This window comes from Chlorocebus sabaeus, chromosome 13, assembly GCF_047675955.1.
Source record: "Chlorocebus sabaeus isolate Y175 chromosome 13, mChlSab1.0.hap1, whole genome shotgun sequence".
NCBI classification, from domain to species: Eukaryota; Metazoa; Chordata; class Mammalia; order Primates; family Cercopithecidae; genus Chlorocebus; species Chlorocebus sabaeus.
Genome location: NC_132916.1, coordinates 85,957,980 through 85,980,388, shown reverse-complemented (window position 1 = coordinate 85,980,388; position 22,409 = coordinate 85,957,980). Strand labels below are relative to the sequence as shown.

Genomic DNA, 22,409 nt, shown 5'->3' with positions numbered 1-22,409 from the left:
CATAGATACAGTCCTGAGTCTATTACCTACAAAATAAAATAAATGCTCACTAAAACATTGAAGAAGATACAAGACATGAGGAAGCTCCCTTTAAGAATGTGGAACATGGCCGGGCACAGTGGCTCACGCCTGTAATCCCAGCACTTCGGGAGGCAGAGGCTGGTTGGATCACCTGAGGTCACGAGTTCCAGACCAGCCTGACCATCATGGAGAAACCCCATCTCTACTAAAAATACAAAATTAGCTGGGTGTGGTGGCACATGCCTGTAATCCCAGCTACTTGGGAGGCTGAGGCAGGAGAATCGCTTGAACCCAGGAGGTGGAGGTTGCGGTGAGCCAAGGTTGTGCCATTGCACTCACGCCATTTGGGAGTTGTATGCCCACAAGAGGCTGTAATAAAAGCGCCAACTTTTACAAAAGAGGCACCACTGCAAAAGCTGTTCCAACTAAGGACTAGAGACCAGCAAGCAAGCAAGCAAAAAATCCTAGCCTCCTTTCAACAGGAAAGTAAAAAAACAGCACACATACCTTTTTTCTAGAAATGTTCAATTTGCTTCCAATAACTTCCGCCATTTTCAGTTTGCTTGTATGCTCAGAAAGCATTGCTGTGAAACAGTCTAGAGCCTATCAAAATAACCAAGGTAAATGCTGACTGATTTTTAAAATAATACGTTAATCACAGAGCATCATTTTCCTGGCCACAAGAGGGAGAAGCACAAAATCCAGCAGGAATATTTCTCTAAAAATGAAGACAGTGCAAATAAGGAACCAACCCAGGACTCAGGACCTGACCATAACGGCAAGATAGGACATCAACAAATATAAATAATTGACTTCTGAAATACTCGCAAAATAAAAAAAAGCACCCAACAAAACACCCCACTTTGCAAATCCTAGCTTCAGGCAAAGAAGAGCAATTAGTGTTGACCACTGGGTATGTGTTTCAAGGAGAACTGACTCATATAGTGCTGAGGTAACATCAAAAGACTGCTTTCTAACCGTAAGAGAAACATTAGGTGTGCAACACCTCATGGTCATTATCTTAACCTAGTACTCAGTCTTAGCAACTACCAGTGAGCCAACCAGTTATGTCTTCTGACGTAATGAAACATAAAATACCACCAAAAATGGATTGTACCCCAAAAATGTTAAACTTGAATTCATCAACCATTTTCTGTATTTTCTATTTACAGAAAATAAGAGAGGTAAAATAAGGTAAAGGACACCACGAGTGTGGAATTGAAACTACCTTTGCAAAGATTACTACAGCAATCTAACATGGCTGACTCCATCTTACTTCTAAGCCTCACAGGCTGGCCATCTTCACTCATTCCCAGGCATAGGACAAGCTAACGGTGGTAGGAATTTAGTTTATAGTTTAACTTGGAAGCAAGGATGATAATAGTCCCTCCCTAAAACTAATCCCCTCTTTGCTCAGGGACCAAATACTCGCAATGAAAGACCACAAGATTAGGATTAGGATTATGGGAGGGACCTTAATTCTGTTAAAATGTAGGTATAGTTTCTATAATCCCTTACTGCTCAGGAGTCACATGGCCAGAGGTCACAAGATTTGTGGCTTCCCCAACTGCTCCTATAGATAACACCACTATCACAAAAACTAAAATTGGCCTTTTGAGGTGATTTTCAGATTTTTGCATTCTGGCAACTAACCCCACCTGACTCAGTCACCTCACCCAGAAGCAGACTCAGTATACAAGACCACTTTCCACATCCCTATGAGTTCATCCCCAACCAATCACAGCACCCATTCCCTAGTATCCTGTCCAGCAAATTATCCATAAAAACCCTAGCTTCTGAGTTATCAGGGAGATTGATTTGAGTAACAACTCCATTTCCTATATGGCTAGCCTAGCATTCATCAAGCTCTCTAGAAGACTGCTTTGAGTAATAATAAAACTGGTCTCCCATACAGTGGGTGCTGCGTGAATTACTCTATTGCAATTCCCGTCATGATAAATTTTCTCTGTCTAGGCAGTGGGCAAGGTGAACCCATTGAGCAGTTACAATCTGATCTATTTTCTTTTCTTCCTTTTTAAAAGTATTTTATATTTTTGTTCTGACAGTTGAAATACTCAGAATACAACACTTAATATACAGCATTGCCTCAACTGATAAAAAAGAGAAAACAGGCCCCAAATACTGCAAATGGCTTTTGTCTCAGAGGTAGAGTTAGTAAAGTTTCTTCCATCATCTTTTCTATTGTTTTTTAACAAGAATCTAGTCCTTTCAAAATTAAAATATATTTTAAAGCCGTAATTTTAAGTAAAGTCAGTTTACAAGATGCCAAAAGACTCAAATAATGGCAACCCTAACATTTAGTAATAAGCAGGAAAACTTATACCCAGAAATCTAAAGTTATGAACATCAATATTAAAAATATAGGATTTACTATTATAATACAGTTGTCCCTACGTATTCCTGGGGGATTGGTTCCAGGACCTCTCACAGAAACCAAAATCTGAAGATGCTCAAATCACTTATATAAAATGGCATAGGGTAACCAGGCGCAGCAGCTCACGGCTGTAATCCCAGCACTTTAGGAGGTCAAGGTGGGCAGATCACAAGGTCAGGAGATTGACATCATCCTGGCTAACACGGTGAAACCCCATCTCTACTAAAAATACAAAAAAGAAATCAGCCAGGCATGGTGGTGGGCACCTGTAGTCCCAGCTACTGGGAAGGCTGAGGTAGGAGAATGGCAGGAACCCGGGAGGTGGAGCTTGCAGTGAGCCCAGATGTCGCCACTGCACTCCAGCCTGGGTGACAGAGTGAGACTCCGTCTCAAAAAACAAACAAAAAGGCCGGGCGCGGTGGCTCAAGCCTGTAATCCCAGCACTTTGGGAGGCAGAGACGGGTGGATCACGAGGTCAGGAGATCAAGACCATCCTGGCTAACACGGTGAAACCCCGTCTCTACTAAAAAATACAAAAAACTAGCCGGGCGAGGTGGTGGACGCCTGTAGTCCCAGCTACTCGGGAGGCTGAGGCAGGAGAATGGCGTGAACCCGGGAGGCGGAGCTTGCAGTGAGCCGAGATCTGGCCACTGCACTCCAGCCTGGGCAACAAAGCAAGACTCCATCTCAAAAAAAAAAAAACAAAAAAAAAAAAGGCATAGGGCCCATGTCAGTATGTAGAAAAATAAGCAAAAAAAACCCCCACAATTTTAAAGGCATAGAATCTGCATTTAACCTATTCACACCCTCTTTATTTTATTTAAATCTTTAGATTATTTTCAATACCTAATACAATGCAAATGCTATATAGTTATTACACTGTATTGTCCAGGGAATAATCCCAAGGAAAAAAAGTCTGCACACGTTCAATACAATCATCATTTCTTTCCTGAAATATTTATTTATTTATTTATTTATTTACTTTTTACTGTCCACCTTAGGGACAGGAATGGAATATTTTAGATCCAAGTTTGGTTGACTCCACAGATGCAGAGCTCACAGAAACGGAGGGCTAACAGTAGTCCCCAAAAGCAATCTTCCTCTGAACAAATTTGATTGTAAATATTTTGGAGGAAAAAAAAAGTTCTCAATGTCCTTAGAGAAGTCACAACTTAGGTCTAATGTGAAAATATAGGTGGAGTTGTTAAATTAACTGTAACATAAATTATAGTAGAGCTGATATTTGATAAAGGTATTTGGTCTGGATGGAATAAGCAGGGAAAAGAGCTGGACAAAAACAATTTGCCAGTTCTCAAAAGAATATACACTACTGATTTGAAAAGGCTGGTCTCAAATTCAGTAGAAATATATTTTAGAGTAGAAGAGAACAATTATTCTGGTTACCGTATATACTATAGTTTAAAAGAGTTACTTCTAAAAGAATATCCAACTCCTTTTGTTCTTATTCCACCTTACCACTATGATTTGGTCTTCTGTAATAATATCCACTAGAATGGTTAAGTCCTGTGCACATACATGCTCCCATCAGAGATACTAACAATGGACCCCAGATGCATTAGTCAGAAGAGTCCACCACCCTCATTAGAAACCCATCCTGGATTTATGGTGTCTTACAAAGAGGTTCAGTCAAGCAACATCAAGCAGCCCTACTGAGAAAAAAGTAGAGGGATTGGACAGATACAAATTTATCAAACAGACTAAGAAATTACATATAGGAACAAATATTGCTTTATTATTACCCGGGAGTTTCTTTCATTTTACTTTAATTTCACTATCTGTTTTACTCTATATCAAACTATACTTCTTTTGAAATTAATAATAATTTGTTTCAAAAACCATAAAACACGTATTACATTCAATTAGCTTTAATGCCACTTTAGTTGAGTTTTAACTAAGAATAACAAACCAGGCCAGGCACAGTGGCTCACACCTGTAATCCCAGCACTTTGGGAGGCCGAGGCCGGTAGATCACTTGAGGTCAGGAGCTCAACACCAGCCTGGCCAACATGGTGAAACCCCATCTCTACTAAAAATACAAAAATCAGCCAGGCGTGGTGGCAGGTGCCTGTAATCCCAGCCACTTGGGAGGCTGAGGCAGGAGAATCGCTGGAACTCAGGAGGCAGAGGTTGTAGTGAGCCGAGATCGCGCCATTGCACTCCAGCCTGGGGAACAAGAGCGAGACTTCGTCTCAAAAAAATAAAAATTTAAAAAAAAAAAAAAAAAAAAAAACCATACTTGGAAAAAAGAAAAAAGTCTGATGGCAATCAAAAGACAGAAAATAACAATGGAAGTCAACAGCCTTACAGAATCAAAAGAAAAAAGACTGGAAAACTATATCTTACCTCTTGAAAAATATTTAACGATGCTGATAAAGATGAACTGTCAAAGCTATGGGCAATCCTATTACACCAATTCAGCAGATCCCTTTAAAAAAAAGAAAAGAAAAAACGAAAAGACCACAGGTCAAAGACATCAGAGGCATCAGAATTTATTGACCCACTTAAGTCTGGGCTTACCTGACAACTCTCTTTTTTCTTCTGACAATGCTTAGATAAAAAGTATTTGAGCAACCAGTAATTAAGGGATCCCAATCCTTCCCCTCTTTGTATTTGTGTGTAAAATTTAAAAGCAAAACAAAGAGTTCCCAATCTTCACCCAATCCAGGAAGTGACCTATCAAATCATTACTCTGCCTTCCATGCCAGACAAGGTAGCAGGAAATGAGGGGAGCAACCAAATGAGATCAGAATGAGGAGTTTTTTTTTTTTTTTTTTTTTTTTTTGAGACAGTCTTACTCTGTTGCCTAGGCTGGAGTGCAGTGGTACAATCTCGGCTCACAGCAACCTCTGCCCAGGTTCGAGCAATTCTCTGCCTCAGCCTCCCGAGTAACTGGGATTACAGGCGTCTGCCACCGCTCCCAGTTAATTTTTTTTTTTTTTTTTTTTTTTTTTTTTTTTTTTTAGTAGAGACGGGGTTTCACCATGTTGGCCAGGATGGTCTTGAACTCCTGATCTTGTGATCTGCCCACCTCGGCCTCCCAAAGTGTTGGGATTACAGGCATGAGCCACCGCGTCCAGCCTGAGGAGATGTCCATTTCTAATTCTCACTTCTCAAAGGGGAAAGTCAACCACTGAGAACAGAGAACGGCACAGAAGTCATAGAGAGCAAAATCCAAGACTTATTTAAGACTCCAAGTGTCAGAAAAGGGCATTTGGTGAAAGAATTCTATTAGGAGCCATTCACAAGTTTGTCTTTAAAAGTTATTTTTTATTTTTTTATTTTTTTATTTTTTTTTTGAGACGGAGTCTTGCTCTGTCGCCCGGGCTGGAGTGCAGTGGCCGGATCTCAGCTCACTGCAAGCTCCGCCTCCCGGGTTTACGCCATTCTCCTGCCTCAGCCTCCCGAGTAGCGGGGACTACAGGCGCCCGCCACCTCGCCCGGCTAGTTTTTTGTGTTTTTTTTTTAGTAGAGACGGGGTTTCACCGTGTTAGCCAGGATGGTCTCGATCTCCTGACCTCGTGATCCGCCCGTCTCGGCCTCCCAAAGTGCTGGGATTACAGGCTTGAGCCACCGCGCCCGGCCTTTAAAAGTTATTTTTTAAAGTTAAAAACATTACCCTAATCAAGCCTTCCCAGTCGTTAATTATAAATCTGAAAAAGGGATCTGACACCATGAAGCAACCTGTAATTTCAAAATCTGACCATTTCCTTCTAGCTGGTAAGAACTTTGAACCTAGGAGGCAGAGGTTGGAGCAAGCCGAGACTGCGCCACTGCACAGAGTGGGACTCTAGTCTCACAAAAAAAAAAAAAAAAAAGAAAAAGAAAAGAAAAAATTGTTTAGTCCAGTACCTTAAAGATAATTCTCTTCCCTCAAGGGTTGGTCTTTTGTTTTCTCTTCTGGCTTCTGAAACTTCTTCAGATGCCTGTTCACATCCAACAGAACTATCACTCCAAGAGTGATGTTTCTCTCCAGTAAGTTGGATATAAATGTCAAGCAGGTGATCAACCACTGCCAATAGACTAGGATATCTGCTCTGAAGAACCTGTCAGAGGGGGAAAAAAAAAAAAAGAAAATTTAGCAGCCAGCACAGTAATTTTTAAAAGCACACAAACTACTGCCGAAACTAGTCAGCCAAAAAATGGAGTCCTCTATGAAATTTGTTCACTGGGGACGGTAGCTCACACTTGTAATCCCAACACTTTGAGAAGCCAAGGCAGAAGAATTGCTTGAATTCAGGAGTTTGAGATCAACCTGGGCAACATGGTGAAACCTCGTCCCTACAAAAAATACAAACGTTAGCTGGGCATGGTAGCGTGTGCCTGTAGTCCCAGGTACTCAGGAGGCTGAGTAGGGAGGATCATCTGAGACTGGGAGGTCAAAGCTGCAGTGAGCAGTGATCATGCCTAGGTGACAGAGTAAGACCCTGTCTCAGAAAAAGTAAATAAATAAAAAATAAAAATAGGCCGGGCACGGTAGCTCACGCCTGTAATCCCAGCACTTTGGGAGGCCAAGGCAGGCAGATCACGAGGTCAGGAGATCTAGACCATCCTGGCTAACATGGTGAAACCCTGTCTCTACTGAAAATACAAAAAAACACAAAAAATTAGCCGGACATGGTGGCAGGCACCCAGCTACTCAGGAGGCTGAAGCAGGAGAATGGCGTGAACCTGGGAGGCAGAGCTTGCAGTGAGCCAAGATCGCGCCACTGCACTCCAGCCTGTGCGACAGAGTGAGATTCCATCTCAAATAAATGAAAGAATGAATGAATGAATGAATGAATGAATGAATGAATGAAAGAAATGTGTCAACTTTACCAAAAATAAGAACTTCTCCTTACCCACTCCCGCTCCCACCCACCTACCTCACTCAAACATCATGATTTTCTTCCTACCCAGAACTCAGTTATCTGGCAATCTCACCATCTATAACACAGTTTCAGGGGTAGAAGTCATGTTAAAAGGTTCTCCAAGTAACCAAAATATATGCAACCAACTCCAAGGAATTTATTCATTAAAGAATTCTTAAATTACTATTTAATTTCAAACACAGCTCTGGTAAGGTTCATTACATAATTTCTCCATGAAAAGCATGTAAAAGGAGCAGGGTACAGTGGATCACACCTGTAATCCCAGCACTTCGGGAGGCTGATGTGGACAGATTGCCTGAGTCCAAGAGTTGAGATAAGCCTGGGCAACATGGTGAAAACCCGTCTCTACAAAAAATTTGCTGGGTAGGGTGGCACACATCTGTAGTCAATCCCAGCTACTTGGCAGGCTGAGGTGGGAAGATCACCTAAGCCTGAGAGGTTGAGGCTGCAGTGAGCTCAGCACCACTGCAGAGCACCAGTGCAGTGCATCACTGCACTCTAGCCTGGGTGATAGAGTAAGACCTTCTCTCAAAAAAAAAGTAAGATATAAAATCAGTTAAGCTGGGTGTGGGGGCTCATGCCTGTAATCCCAGCACTTTAGGAGGCCGAGGTCAGTGGATCACGAGGTCAAGAGATCAAGACCATCCCAGTCAACATGGTGAAACCCTGTCTCTACTAAAAATAAAAAAATTAGCTGGGCGTGGCAGCATGTTGTGGGAAGTCAGGGACCCTGAATGGAGGGACTGGCTGGAGCCACGGCAGAGGAACATAAATTGTGAAGATTTCATGGACATTTATCAGTTCCCAAATAATACTTTTATAATTTCTTATGTCTATCTTTAATCTGTTAATCCTGTTATCTTCGTAAGCTGAGGATATACATCACCTCAGGACCACTGTCATAATTGTGTTAACTTTACAAATTGATTGTAAAATGTGTGTTTGAACAATATGAAATCAGTGCACCTTGAAAAAGAACAGAATAACAGCAATTTTTAGGGAACAAGGACAGACAACTATAAGGTGTGACTGCCTGTGGGGTCGGGCAAAAAGAGCCATATTTTTCTCCTTGCAGAGAGCCTATAAACGGACGTGCCAGTAGGGAAGATATCACTAAATTATCTTCCTAGAAGGGAATATTAATATTAATACCCTGGGAAAGGAATGCATTCCTTGGGGGAGGTCTATAAACAGCTCTGGGTATGTCTGTCCTATGCAGTTGAGATAAGGGTTGAGACATACCCTGGTCCCCTGCAGTAACCTCAGGCTTACTAGGGTGGGGAAAAAACTCCTCCCTGGTAAATTTATGGTCGGACTGGTTCTCTGCTCTTAAACCCTGTTTTCTGTTAAGATGTTTATCAAGACAATACATGCACTACTGAACATAGACCCTTATCAGTAGTTCTGCTTTTGCCCTTTGCCTTGTGATCTTTGTTGGACCCTTATTAGTAGTTCTGCTTTTTGCCCTTTGATGCATGTGATCTTTGTACCTACTCCCTGTTCTTACACTCCCTACCCTTTTGAAACCCTTAATAAAAAACTTGCTGGTTTAAGGCTCAGGTGGGCATCACGGTCCTACAGATATTTGATGCCACCCCTGGCAGCCCAGCTGTAAAATTCCTCTCTTTGTACTCTTTCTCTTTATTGCTGAGTTGGCCAACCCTTATGGAAAATAGAAAGAACCTATGTTGAAATATTGGGGGCAGTTCCCCCAGTAGTGGCACACGCCTGTAGCCCCAGCTACTTGTGAGGCTGAGGCAGGAGAATCACTTGAATCTGGGAGGTGGAGGTTGCAGCAAGCCAAGATCATGCCACAGAGCACTGTTCTGGGAGACAGAGAAAGACTGTCTTTAAAAAAAAAAAAAAGAAAAGGTAGGAAAATATTTGAAGTTTGTGGCCAGGCACAGTGGCTCACACCTATAATGCCAACACTTTAGGAGGCTGAGGCAGGCAGGTCACCTGAGGTCAGGTGTTTGAGACCAGCCTGGCCAGCACAGTGAAACCCCATCTATACTAAAAATATAAAAGAAAATAGCCAAGGGTGTGGTGGGCACCTGTAATCCCAGCTACTTGGGAGGCTGAGGCATGAGAATTGCCTGAACCCAGGAGGCGGAGGTTGCAGTGAGCCAAGGTCACGCCACTGCACTCCAGCCTTGGCAACAAGAGCGAAACTCAGTATCCAAAAAAAAAAAAAAAAAAAAAAAAGAAGTTTGTTTGGTAACACATATTTACCTATATACCTACATCAAGAAAGGGAAAAGCATCTCTTCCATGTCTGCATGACCACTGACAATGCTTTGTCTGCCACTCTCCTAGATAAAGCATTGGGGAAGGGAAATCTTCCAAGTGAGACATACAAGGGAAGTAGGGCGTGAGCACAGTCAAGTGTAGTATACTTCTTACTGATCTAGGATAACTACAATACTAGAAACGGAATCAATGTAGAAAACCTATAAAGTGATTTACCTCAATTCTCATTAATTCCTAGGTCAAAATGTCCATTAAGTTAAGTGTGAAAGATATGACCTCAAATCAACTTAGTAAAATGATCCTGTGGAGACAACTAGGAAAATCTGAATATAATCTAAGAATTCAATGATACTGAGGAATTACTGTTCATTTTATTGTGTATAATAATGTTATTGTGGTTATATATAAAAATGTTAAATTTTTAGAGATGTATGCTGGGAGTTTGCTTTCAAATATATTAGCACAGAAAAAAATAATAGATACAGCAAATATAGTAAAATACTAGCACACAGACTGTAAAATTTAGGTTGATGAGTATTCTGGTGATTTATTACACTATTTCCCTTTTCATGTAAAAAAGAAAACCACTGACATCTTCTAAGGCGGTTTATTATACTATTTCCTGTTTCATGCAAGTTTGGAACTTTTCACGTAAAAAAGAAAAGCATTGATTTTTTTTTTTTTTTTTTTTGAGACGGAGTCTCACTCTGTAGCCCAGGCTGGCATGCAGTGGCGCTATCTCAGCTCACTGCAAGCTCTGCCTCCTGGGTTCACGCCATTCTCCTGCCTCAGCCTCCCCAGTAGCTAGGACTACAGGCGACTGCCACCACACTCGGCTAATTTTTTGTATTTTTAGTACAGAGGGGGTTTCACCGTGTTAGCCAGGATGATCTCTATCTCCTGACCTTGTGATCTGCCCACCTCGGCCTCCCAAAGTGCTGGGATTACAGGAGGGAGCCACCGTGCCCGGCCAGCATTGATACTTTCTAAGACCCACATACCTCATTCAGTTCTCGCTTATCCAGGTTATCCAGGTGAATTTTGGTCCAATATTTGTCTAGCAAAGTAGCATGACTGTTTAGCGGTCGATACCAATTTCCTCCACAGCTCAAGAGTCTATGTTTCAAAATAAAAAACACAGTCACACAAAATTCCAAATTTTAATCCTGAATTGCACCTCTGGATATTACTTGCCGTACACTGTCTCACATAGGAAAAATATTCATAATCCCTTCTGTTTCCAGATACTACACTGTTGGGCTTACAGGGCAGATGACAAATGAAAGGCTGATAGTTAACCCATGTTTGGCTCTTCTCCTAAGAAGCACTGATAGTGCTTTAATCAAGTATTTTCAAATCACTGCAAATAATTCTACAAGGTAAATGTTTTTATTTCAATGACAGGTTCCTCTTCCTTAAGACATAAATACCTTCAGAAAAGAGAAAGCATAATCTAAGACTCATAGCATTAAGTTCACTACTTGTTACTAAAAGCTACAGTACTTAAAACCATTAAAAATTTCCAGAAGACAAAAAAGTAGAGAAGGAATATACATTAAACATACACTCTGGGGAAGGTACATGCTTATGCATAAGCCACTTAGTTCTCACAACTGTCCTGAGAGGAAGATGCCATTCTTTTCTTCTGACATAAATGGAAGAGAAGGAAAGAATGGCCCTTATATACTCAGCTGTAACTGAAAATGGCAGAACTGAAAATTGAATTCAAGTTTATCAGATCAAAAGTTTGTCTAACATCTTTCCACGATGTCCCAGGTCTTTCTGGGAAGTGTTTGAATCTACCAAGGAAGAACTTCACTGTCTCTATAAATAAAATTAAGGTCAGCTAAGCTCAGTGGCTCATGTCAGCAGTTCCAGAACTTTGGGAGGTCAAAGCAAGATCGTTTGAGCCCAGGAGTTCGAGACCAGCCTGGGCAACAAATGAAGGCCTCATCTCTAAAAAAAAAAAAAAAAAAAAAAAAACCATAAAATAAGATGGGCGTGGTGGCTTACACCTGTAATCCCAGCACTTTCAGAGGCTGAGGCAGATGGATTGCTTGAGGCCAGAAGTTTGAGACCAGCCTGGGCAACATGTCAAAAACCCCGTCTCTACTAGAAACACAACAATTAGGCATCGTGGCGTGCGCCTGTAGTCCCAGCTACCTGGGAGACTGAGGCACAAGAATCGCTTGAATCTGGGAGGTAGAGGTTGCAGTGAGCCAAATCATGCCACTACACTATAGCCTGGGCAACAGAATGAGACTCGGTCTCAAAAAAAATTAATTAAATAAAATTAAAAATCAAGGTCTATCAAAACTAACAGTGCCAGGTACAGTGGCTCATGCCTGTCGTAACAACACTTAGAAGGCCACAGTGGAAGGACTGCTTGAGTCCAGGAGTTCAACACCAGCCTGGGAAATGCAGCAAGATCCTATCTCTTAAAAAAAAAAAAAAAAGTTTTTAGCCAGGCATGGTGGTGCACACCTGTACTCCTAGCTACTCAAGAGGCTGAGGCAGGAGGATCACTTGAGCCCAGGAGTTTGTGGTTACAGTAAGATATGATTAAGCCACTGCATTCCAGCCTGGGTACAAAGCAAAACACTGTCTCTAAAAATGAAATAAATGTTTAAAACAAAGGTAACAGGATTGGGCTGGGCACGGTGGCTCACGCCTGTAATCCCAGCACTTTGGGAGGCCAAGGAAGCAGATCATGAAGTCAGGAGATCGAGACCAGCATGGTCAACATGGTGAAACCCCATCTCTACTAAAAATACAAAAATGAGCCGGGTGTGGTGGCAAGTGCCTGTAATCCCAACTACTTGGGAGGCTGAGGTAGGAGAATTGCTTGAACCCAGGAGGCAGAGGTTGCAGTGAGCCAAGATCACACCACTGCACTCCAGCCTGGGCGACAGAACAAGACTCCATCTCAAAAAAAAAAAAAAAAAAAAAAAAAGTAACAGGGTTAGCTGGGCACAGAGGCATGTGCCTGTAGTTTCAGCTACTTGTGAGGCTATGCTGGGAAGACTGCCTGAGCACTGAAGTTCAAGAACAGCTTGGGCAACACAGTGAGACCCCATTTCAAGAAAAAAAAAAGAGTAATTGGGTCTAGGAAAGTATTCCTTGAGTAATACCGGGTTAGCTCCACACTCCATATAGAAGTGAATGTTTAACTGAGGTAAACACTAATATAATCAATTAACTATAGAATGATGTTAGTTTCACTCATGGGCATTTAAAGACATTGAAGAAGCTGTGCAGGTAGAGACTAGCAGTAAGAAATAAACTACTGCCTTAAGGCAATTTTAAAATGTAGGCAGGAATATATACTAAGCATGCTCGGTTTTCTTGCCTTTGTTCATGCTTATAGCCAATTAATTTTTCAATTGCCTGAAATCTACCTATCATTATCACCATCATGGTTAGCCATTAACTGGGCATTTAATGTGACAGGTCTTTAGTAGGAGTCATTTCACTTATTCTTTACAGCCACCATTTGAAGATGGTATTATTAACCCCATCATAACCAGACAAGGTATACATAGGTACTAAGTACCAGTGTCAGGACTCAAAACCTGGGCTATCTGACAATAATCTCACCTCTGATTATTTTTTAAAACATGAAATAAGGTGAGGTGTTTTAAAATGGTTACTTATTTTTAAGTTGGGGGGGGCACCTCTTAGTTTACAAATTATCTTCATTAAAAATAATCAGGAATGAGAAGGTTAGACCTGTTACCACTTCCAACTAACCTTGCTCGAAGTAGACCCAAAGAACTCTATTACAGGACTTCTGGCTCAGCAGACTTCTGGCTCAGCATGCAGACTTATGAGTAAGTGGCTCCAGAGTGAAAACAGAAAGGTTACTAGTACATACCTCCTGGTTGCAAAAAACTGAAATCCAGGTGCCACTTTCAGAGAGTCACCTTGGCCAGGAATCAAGAGATCTCCATTCTCCAAGAGAGGGATCAGCACAGAAACCTAAATCAGATAACCGCACTGATAAAGTAAAGCTATTAAGACAGAAGTAATCAAAACAAAACAACCCTCTCTCAAAATGACAGACAGACCCTTAGAGGAAACTTCAGCTCTCATAGTCCAAACTGGAGTCAATATGCAAGCGGGAACATCTGACTCACCTACACTCCAGCACAATTTATACACTCGACATTCACAAGTGCCTCCTGTGGATCACAGCCAAGCAAGACACAAGAAGACATAAGAATACAGACAGGACCAAGGCTTTAGAGCCTAGAGGCTGATGGGAGAGGGAAGGCATGCAAATTCCCACACAGCACAATCAGTGTACCCCAGCAGTATACAAAGTCATATATAAAGATAGAGGGGGTTCTGAATCAGAACAGAATGATTTAGAAGCAGGGCAGTGAAGTCTTCCCAGAGGTAGTGACATTTGCTGAATCTTTAAAGAAGAATGAGCAGAAATTAACCAGGTTTGGTGAAAGAGAAATGGTACGTACACTTCAGGCAGAAGTATGCACGTGCATTTTTTAAAAATTGATAAGCCTAAAAGTCATGGCACAAGAATTCTGTTTTGTTTAGGGTAGAATGTGCATAAGAAGCAGCAGAAAGATGTAAGTCTTAGAGATAAGTAATAAAAGGCTTCCCGTGCTGAGCTAAGGGCTTTGAACTTTTGCATAAGTGTTATCGAGAGGCTTTTAGGCTGAAAAGAAAAGAAATAATTCCATTTTTTATTTTAGAAAATCAACTGTGTAGCAATTTGGAAAGGAGCTAGCCTGGAGGAAAAATGGTCAAAAAAGACACTATTCAGATAACAAAGGCAAGACAGATAGGTAGTTAAAATAAGCCAGTACTAAGACAATGGGATAAGAACAAATAAAGAGGTAAGGAAAAGGCAATAAACGACACGGAGACCAACTGAACGAGAGAGGAGGAAGAGGTGTCTAGGGTTTAAGAGTGGTTACTTGTGGAAGAAAAGGTGTTCCCTTCGTTTTCTTTTGCCCACTACAAAGTGGTGGGGTTTTTGTTTGTCTTGAGATGGAGTCTCACTCTGTGGCCCAGGCTGAAGTGCAGTGGTGTGATCTCAGCTCACTGCAACCTCTGACTCTCGGGTTCAAGCAATCCTCCCACCTCAGCCTCCCAAGTTGCTGGGATTACAAGCATGTGCCACCATGCCTGGCGAATATTTGTATTTTTTTTCTTTTTTTGGTAGAGACAAGGTTTCACCATGTTGACCAGGCTGGTCTCGAACTCCTGACCTCAAGTGATCCGCCCACCTCAGCCTTCCAAAGTGCTGGGATTACAGGCGTGAGCCACCGCGCCCAGCCAGCAAAGTGGGTTTTGACCCTAACAATTTATTTTTATTTTTTTGCCATAATAGGTTTTGTTTCTGGTTTTCTTTCTTTGTGCTTAAGAAAAGGCAATTCTAAAAATAAAAAAAAAGTCCAATTTGGACATCTTGAACTTGTGCTGGCAATGGACATGTAAGTAGAGATTTTAAGAATGTGGACTAGCCAGGCACAGTGGCTCACGCCTGTAATCCCAGCACTTTGGGAGGCTGAGGCGGGCGGATCACAAGGTCAGGAGATCGAGACCATCCTGGCTAACACGGTGAAACCCCGTCTCTACTAAAAATACAAAAAATTAGCCAGTGTGGTGGCGGGCACCTGTGGTCCCAGCTACTCGGGAGGCTGAGGCAGGAGAATGGCGTGGGCCCAGGAGGCGGAGCTTGCAGTGAGCCGAGATCGCGCCACTGCACTCCAGCCCGGGAGACAGAGCGAGACTCCGTCTCAAAAAAAAAAAAAAAAAAAAAAAAAAAAAAAAAAAAAAAAAAAGAATGTGGACTAGCCCACTTTGCAGACACTGCCACCCCTGGAGCCCCCCTGCCACTAGACACAGTCCACCCCACTATGTTCTTCAATATCACCATGAGGATGAGCCCTTGGGCCACATTTCCTTCGAGCTGTTTGCAGACAAGTTTTGAAAGACAGCAAGAACTTTCATGCTAAGCAATGGAGAGAAAGGATTTGGTTATAAGGGTTCCTGCTTTCACAGAATTATTCCAGGGTTTAAGTGTCAGGGTGGTGATGTCACACCCCATAATGGCACCTGCCCCAAGTCCATCTACAGGGAAAAATCTCATTATAAGAACTTCATCCTGAAGCATAAAGACCCTGGCATCTTGTCCATGGCAAATGCTGGAACCTACACAAATGGTTCCTAGTATTTCATCTGTAGAGTCAAGACTGTGTGGTTGGATGGCAAGCATGTGGTCTTCAGCAAGGTGAAACAAGGCATGAATATTGTGGAGGCCATGGAGCGTTTTGGGTCCAGGAATAGCAAGACCAACAAGAAGATCACCACTGCTGACTGGGACAACTCTAACAAATTTAACCTGTGGGGCCAGGTGCGGTAGCTCACGCCTGTAATGCCAGCATTTTGGGAGGCTGAGGTGGGCAGATCACCTGGGGGTAAGTCATTCAAGACCAGCCTGGCCAACAGGTGAAACTCCATCTCTACTAAAAATACAAAAATTAACTGGGTGTGGCAGCACACACCTGTAGTCCCAGCTACTTGGGAGGCTGAAGCCTGAGCCCGGGAGGAAGAGGCTGTGGTGAGCTGAGATCGCGCCACTGCACTCCAACGAGATTCCATCTCAAAAAAAAAAAAATTGTGTCTTCTCTTAACCATTCCTTCTATAGCCTATAAGAGCATCCTCCACTCCATTTGCTTGCAGTAGGCTATAATCTTTGTGCTCTCACTGCAGTTCTCTGGGTTCCACATTTTCTTATTCCCCTCTACATCTCATTGGATAGCAGAGTTAGGTTTATGGTTATGAAATAAAAACTAAATAACAACAACAAAAAAAACCAAAGTGTAGACTAGACATATGGATCCAGGAGTTGTGAGTTTATAGAAGTTTCAAAACAAAAGAAAAAAAAGTGAGAAGAGCAGAGAGGCAAAGAAGAGGGTTCTAAAATATCAGACACAATTTTTTTAAGCATCATTATTTTATACATGGCTAGAAGCTGAAAGAGAAGCCCAAAATAATATAAGAGCAACTCCAACATACTCCAAAACTTGAATCTAAAGAAAATTATCCTGAATGAGGTCTGTAAAAGCTACTTTAAAATGATAATGGGTCATCTATGAGCTGAGAAGTTCTGGAAAAAACAAAACAGTAAAAGCATCTGAAAAATCTGCACAATGTGCACAGACATCCATAAACCTACTGACAGCCTGACTCAGTGGCTCATGCCTGTAATCCCAGCACTCTGAGAGGCAGAGGCAGCAGATCACTTGAGGTCAGGAGATGGAAACCAGCCTGGCCAACATGGTGAAACGCCATCGCTACAAAAAAATACAAAAATTAGCCAGGCGTGATGGTGTGTGCCTGTAAACCCAGCTACTTGGGAGGCTGAGGCACGAGAATCACTTGAACCCAGGACACAGAGGTTGCAATGAGCCAAGGTCACACCACTGCATTCCAACCTGGGTGACAGAGGGAGACTCTGTCTCAAAAGACAAAAATAAAAATTGGCCGAGCATGGTGGCTCACGCCTGTTAATCCTAGCACTTTAAGAGGCCAAGGCAGGCAGATCACTTGGGGTCAGGGATTTTGAGACCAGCCGGGACAACATGGTAAAACCTCGTCTCTACTAAAAGAAATACCGGGCATGGTGGCACATATTGTAATTCCAGCTACTGGGGAGGTTGAGGCGGGAGGAATGCTTGAAACCAAGAGGCAGAGGCTGCAGTGAGCCAAGATCGCACCACTGCACTCCAGGCTGGGCGAGAAGAGCAAGACTCTGTCTCAAAAAGAATAATAATAATTAAAAATAATAATAAAAATAAAAATAAGTAAACCTAATGACTTCCCAGATAACCTGGTATCTGAAAAAAACTGCCCAAGACGAAGGGCACTAAAAAGGAAAAAAGCTCAACAAATATTTTTCAACTGCCCTGTAGTTTACATCTCAGTTTTATTTTTAAGTCTCATTGGTAGGAGTTAGCCTTGGCTCTGGGCTTCTTAAAACTGAGTTTCCAGCCCTGTAGAAGTGAACATTAACACACCAGGACACAGTGATCAAACTGTGAGGCCCTATCTGGGCCAATATACCCAGAACATCTTTACCTCATTATACTCTAAAACACTGATATAACATACACACTTATTTTCAGCTATTCCTTCCCCTTCATCTCTCCCTAAACACAAACACACACACACACACACACACTCTCTCTCTCTCTCTCTCTCGTTCTCTCATATCCAAGACAGAAAAGTCCATACACAGTTAATTTGAGTGGGTTCACCTTAAAAGAAAATTAAAACCGGCCAGGCGCGGTGGCTCACACCTGTAATCCCAGCAGTTTGGGAGGCCGAGGCGGGCGGATTACCTTAAATCAGGAGTTCATGACCAGTCTGGCCAACATGGTGAAACCGTCTCTACTAAAAATACAAAAATTAGCTGGCCATGGAGGAACATGCATGTAATCCCAGCTACCTGGGAGGCTGAGGAGGCAGGAGAATTGTTTGAGCCCGGAAGACGGAGGTTGCAGTGAGCCGAGATCGTGCTACTGCACTCCAGCCTGGCCGACAGACCAAGTCTCTGTCTCACATAAAAAAGAAAAAGAAAAAAGAAAATTAAAACCGCCGGGCGCGGTGGCTCACACCTGTAATCCCAGCACTTTGGGAGGCCGAGACAGGTGGATCATGAGGTCAGGAGATCGAGACCATCCTGGCTAACACGGTGAAACCCCGTCTCTACTAAAAATACAAAAATTAGCCGGGCACAGTGGCAGGTGCCTGTAGTCCCAGCTACATGGGAGGCTGAGGCAGGAGAATGGCGTGAACCCGGGAGGCGGAGCCTGCAGTGAGTGGAGACTGCACCACTGCACTCCAGCCTGGGCGACAGAGCGAGACTCTGTCTCAGAAAAAGAAAAGAAAAGAAAAGAAAAGTAAAACCAATCTCAGGAAAAATCTGTCCAAAGGAAGAATATTTCATCCTGCAACACATTTTTTGTCACTTTTCAGAATACAAAGGTCTCATGGATTGTCTCAATGGCTAATTTCATACATGTAGAAGTGGTCTTTTTACAAACCAAAAAATACATCCAGCATATTTTTCTTAATGAAACAAAGGCAAGCACAGTCTTATTACATCATCTCATCCTTCACTTGTCCTCAGCCCACTGCTCTGCAGCTACCACAGCTAAGACGCAGGATCTGAAAGTTCTCGATGTACCTGTAACATGGCTGAGATGTTCCAAACCAGACCTATTCTTGGAAAAAGTTGATCTCATATTCAATTAGAGGAGCAAAATACTACTGTGAAACTGGTCACATGTTCAACTACTATAGGAAACAGCACAACCAAAATTTTATAGATTCTCTATCAAAAAAGAAACCAGTCAAGTAATTCAGGACCACAAATCAGATCAGGTAAATAACCATGAAGTACCTGCAACATAGTATGTCTAATCAAATACATTTCTGTTTAAATCAACAACCAGAATCACTATTAACAAAATGCTTTTCCAAGACAGGAAAATACATTAAGGGACAATGAATTTCCTGAGACGACATACCACGTCTAAGGGGGCATAGTCAATATCCTCCAGAAGGATCCAGTGGCCCATTGTGGCTGCCTGTGTCAGGGTGCCAGGCTGCCACACAAACTCTCCAGGAACATCTGTGCAACGATACATCCCCAAAAGCATCTGCAGAAAGAAGATAAAGTTATTACTGAAAAACCATACCTGTAGTGGCAATGCTACATCCTTTGATTAACTGTTAATCTTCTATATGTAGGTATAAGTAAGTAGGCACTTGAGGTTTACGTAGGTTGGCCCCAACAGTTATAAGCAAGACCAATAACTATTCTTATATTCCCTTAGTAAAAGCAATATTTTAATGCAAATATTTACAAGCATGACAAGCCACCAAAACTTAACATTTCCTTATTACCTTACTGTCAGTCTGATCTCCAAGCTGGACTTTGAGAAGCTGAGGAGGCTTCGTTCTACCTGTCATTGCGGCTAAATATTCAACTAAGGAAGTTTTGCCGCATCCTATTGGTCCTTCCAACAACACAGCATTCTGAGAAGCAACCGCCATAGCCAGGGTCTGAAGATTTTTGCAGACAGATTCAACCAGCACATAAGACCTAAGTGCCAGCTCCTGTTCACGTGAAGAACTCCTATTATCACCCTAAAGAGGCAAGACAAAAGCCATGTCAAGAAGAGTTCTTCCCCCAAGGAACACAAGTTAATTTCTACAGTAAGCCTTCTACTAACCTTACACAAACCTCTGTAAGCAAATTAGTAGTACCAAAACTATAATAACAACAGGTATGTCATCTAAAGATCTCTTCGGCATGGTGGCCCATGCCCAGTCTCAGCTACTGAAGTGCTGAGGTGGCAGTATCATTTCATCCCAGGAGTTCAAGGATAGTAAGCCATGATCACACCACTGCACTCCAGCCTGGGTGACACAAAGAGACCCCGACTCTAAAAATAAACAAATTTTATTTTTAAAAATAAAGCAAGGGGCCAGGTGTAGTAGCTCACGCCTATAATCCCAGTACTTTGTGAAGCCAAGGCAAGTGGATCACCTGAAGTCAGGAGTTCGAGATCAGCCTGGCCAATGTGGCGAAATCCCGTCTCCACTAAAAATACAAAAACATTAGCTGGACATGGTGGCATATGCCTGTAATCCCAGCTACCCGGGAAGCTGAGGCTGGAGAATCGCTTGAACCCAGAAGGCAGAGGTTGCAGAGGGCCAAGATCGTGCCACTGCACTCCAGCTGGGCAACAAAAGCGAAACTCAGTCTCAAAAAAAACAAATAAATAAAAATAAAAATAAAGCAAGGATCTGATTTTTTCCTTTCCATTTTATTGGGGGTAAGGGATGCCGTGGGAAGTAGGGAAGCAGAATTTGTTGGCAAATGTAAGAAAGTCTTCCAAAGTTTAAGTAGCCAAAAAAGCTGATGCACAAAGGTGGGGAAGTGCAAACTTCATCTATTACTGTTGGATTTTCTTTTCTTTCTTTCTCCATATTCTAGGATTTCCCATCTGAGATCACAAATACACACAATACATTTAGGAGACAATCAGGGAAATATAGACACTGAGAGGATATCTTATAATTTTTTCTTTTTTTTTTTTTTAGTTATAACAACAGTACCAGGGTTATTTTTTGTTTCCTTTAGAGAGAGATATATATCTGTGTGTGTGTGTGTGTGTGTGTGTGTATTCAGTATATAACTGAAATATTTTCACATAAAATAGTATGATGCCTGGTATTTGCTTCTAAGTAACATAATGTGAGGAAGTCATGCAAAAATATAAATGAAAGGTAACTGATAATTATTGAATACCCAGGTCCATCAGGTCCGCGGGTATTCACTATACCATTCTTTCTACTTTGGAATATGTGTGACATTTTCTGTAACAAAAAGTAAAAAAGAATATTAAAATGCACCCAGTAAGTTTAATGAGAAAGAATTTCAGCTTTGCAAGACGAAAACATTCTCAGTCAGATGTGGTGGCTGGCTTACACCTGTAATTCCAGCACTTTGGGAGGCTGAGGAGGGAGGATGGCTTGAGACTAGGAGTTCAAGACTAGCCTGGACAACATAGTGAGACTCTGTTGCTACAAAAAATTTAAAAATTAGCCAGGCATGCTGGCACACACCTGTAGTCCCAGCTACTCAGGAGGCTGAGGTGGGAGAACCCCTTGAGCCTAGGAGTTTGAAGTTAAACAGTGAGCTACAATCACAGCACTGCAGTCCAGCCTGGGCAACAGAGTGAGACCCCATCTCAAAAAACTAAAAAATTTTTCTAGAGACTGGTTAAATAACAACGTGAACTAATGTGTAAAGTTAAAAATGTTAACATGGTAAATGTTGTATCAAAATTTTTATACTTTTTAAATAAAAACAATGCATCCAATATACATAGGGGGAAAAGGGGAATGATTTATAACTTTTAAGGGGTAGTAAGTTCTCAAATATAGCTGGTTACCTAAAAACACGTGAGGACTAAAAGAAATTCAGAGCTGGAAGCTCTTGAACTTTCCTCAGGGCTGTCCCTCTCAAAAATTTAGCAGGCAGGCGCAACTCTACCCTGCACTTCGGCCCCAGGGTCCCCAATGCTAACCAACAGCAGGGCCATTCTAACCAGAATCCTTCCCTATGTTAAAATCCCAATGCCCTAAACATAATCTAGGTTGGGATACTGGTTACAGGATACATGGGATACTGGTTACAGGATAAAGAGGGAGTGGGGAAGGGGACAGGTCTTCACAACTAGAAAAAAACACAAAGCGCTTTGGAAGTACTGGGTGTTTGGTGTTATTTATATGAAGTTTATGAATAATCACTGACTACACTTATGACAATGTGCATTTTCCTATATGTATATTACACTATTTTTTTTTAATACTACTGACCAGAACCCAACTGATGCTTCAAGAAATGACCCAGAACTTATTCCAAGAAGAAAAGTGGGTGGGCTGGGCGCAGTGGCTCACACCTGTAATCTCAGCACTTTGGCAGTCTGAGGCAGGTGGATCACCAGGTCAGGCGTTCGAGACCAGGCTGGCCAACAGAGTGAAATTCTGTCTCAACTAAAAATACAAAAAATTAGCCAGGCGTGGTGGGGGGCACCTGTAATCCCAGCTACTCGGGAGGCTGAGGCAGAAGAATCACTTGAACCTGGGAGGTGGAGGTTGCAGTGAGCCGAGGTTATGTCACTGCACTTGCACTCCAGACCATCAGACAAAGTGACAACTGACTGAAGACTGCTATGGAAAAAAGAGACTGGTTCCCAATAGTGCCAGATTTATGATCTATAAGCCTGTTCAAGTATGGTCTCTG

At 42.2% G+C, this 22,409-nt stretch overlaps 1 protein-coding gene across 2 annotated transcripts in view; it reads right to left on the bottom strand.

The window, feature by feature from the left end:
* MDN1 (midasin AAA ATPase 1) overlaps positions 1–22,409 on the bottom strand; it is a 185,073-nt gene that overhangs the window by 143,534 nt on the left and 19,130 nt on the right. For both annotated transcript variants that reach the window (XM_073022587.1, XM_038002256.2), the window contains exons 6-12: positions 19,499–19,741; positions 19,120–19,251; positions 13,430–13,533; positions 10,557–10,671; positions 6,287–6,480; positions 4,781–4,862; positions 529–624 (exon numbers count right to left, since the gene is read on the bottom strand). In XM_073022587.1, coding sequence (XP_072878688.1) covers positions 529–624; positions 4,781–4,862; positions 6,287–6,480; positions 10,557–10,671; positions 13,430–13,533; positions 19,120–19,251; positions 19,499–19,741 — 966 coding nt within the window. The remainder of the gene's footprint in view (positions 1–528; positions 625–4,780; positions 4,863–6,286; positions 6,481–10,556; positions 10,672–13,429; positions 13,534–19,119; positions 19,252–19,498; positions 19,742–22,409) is intronic.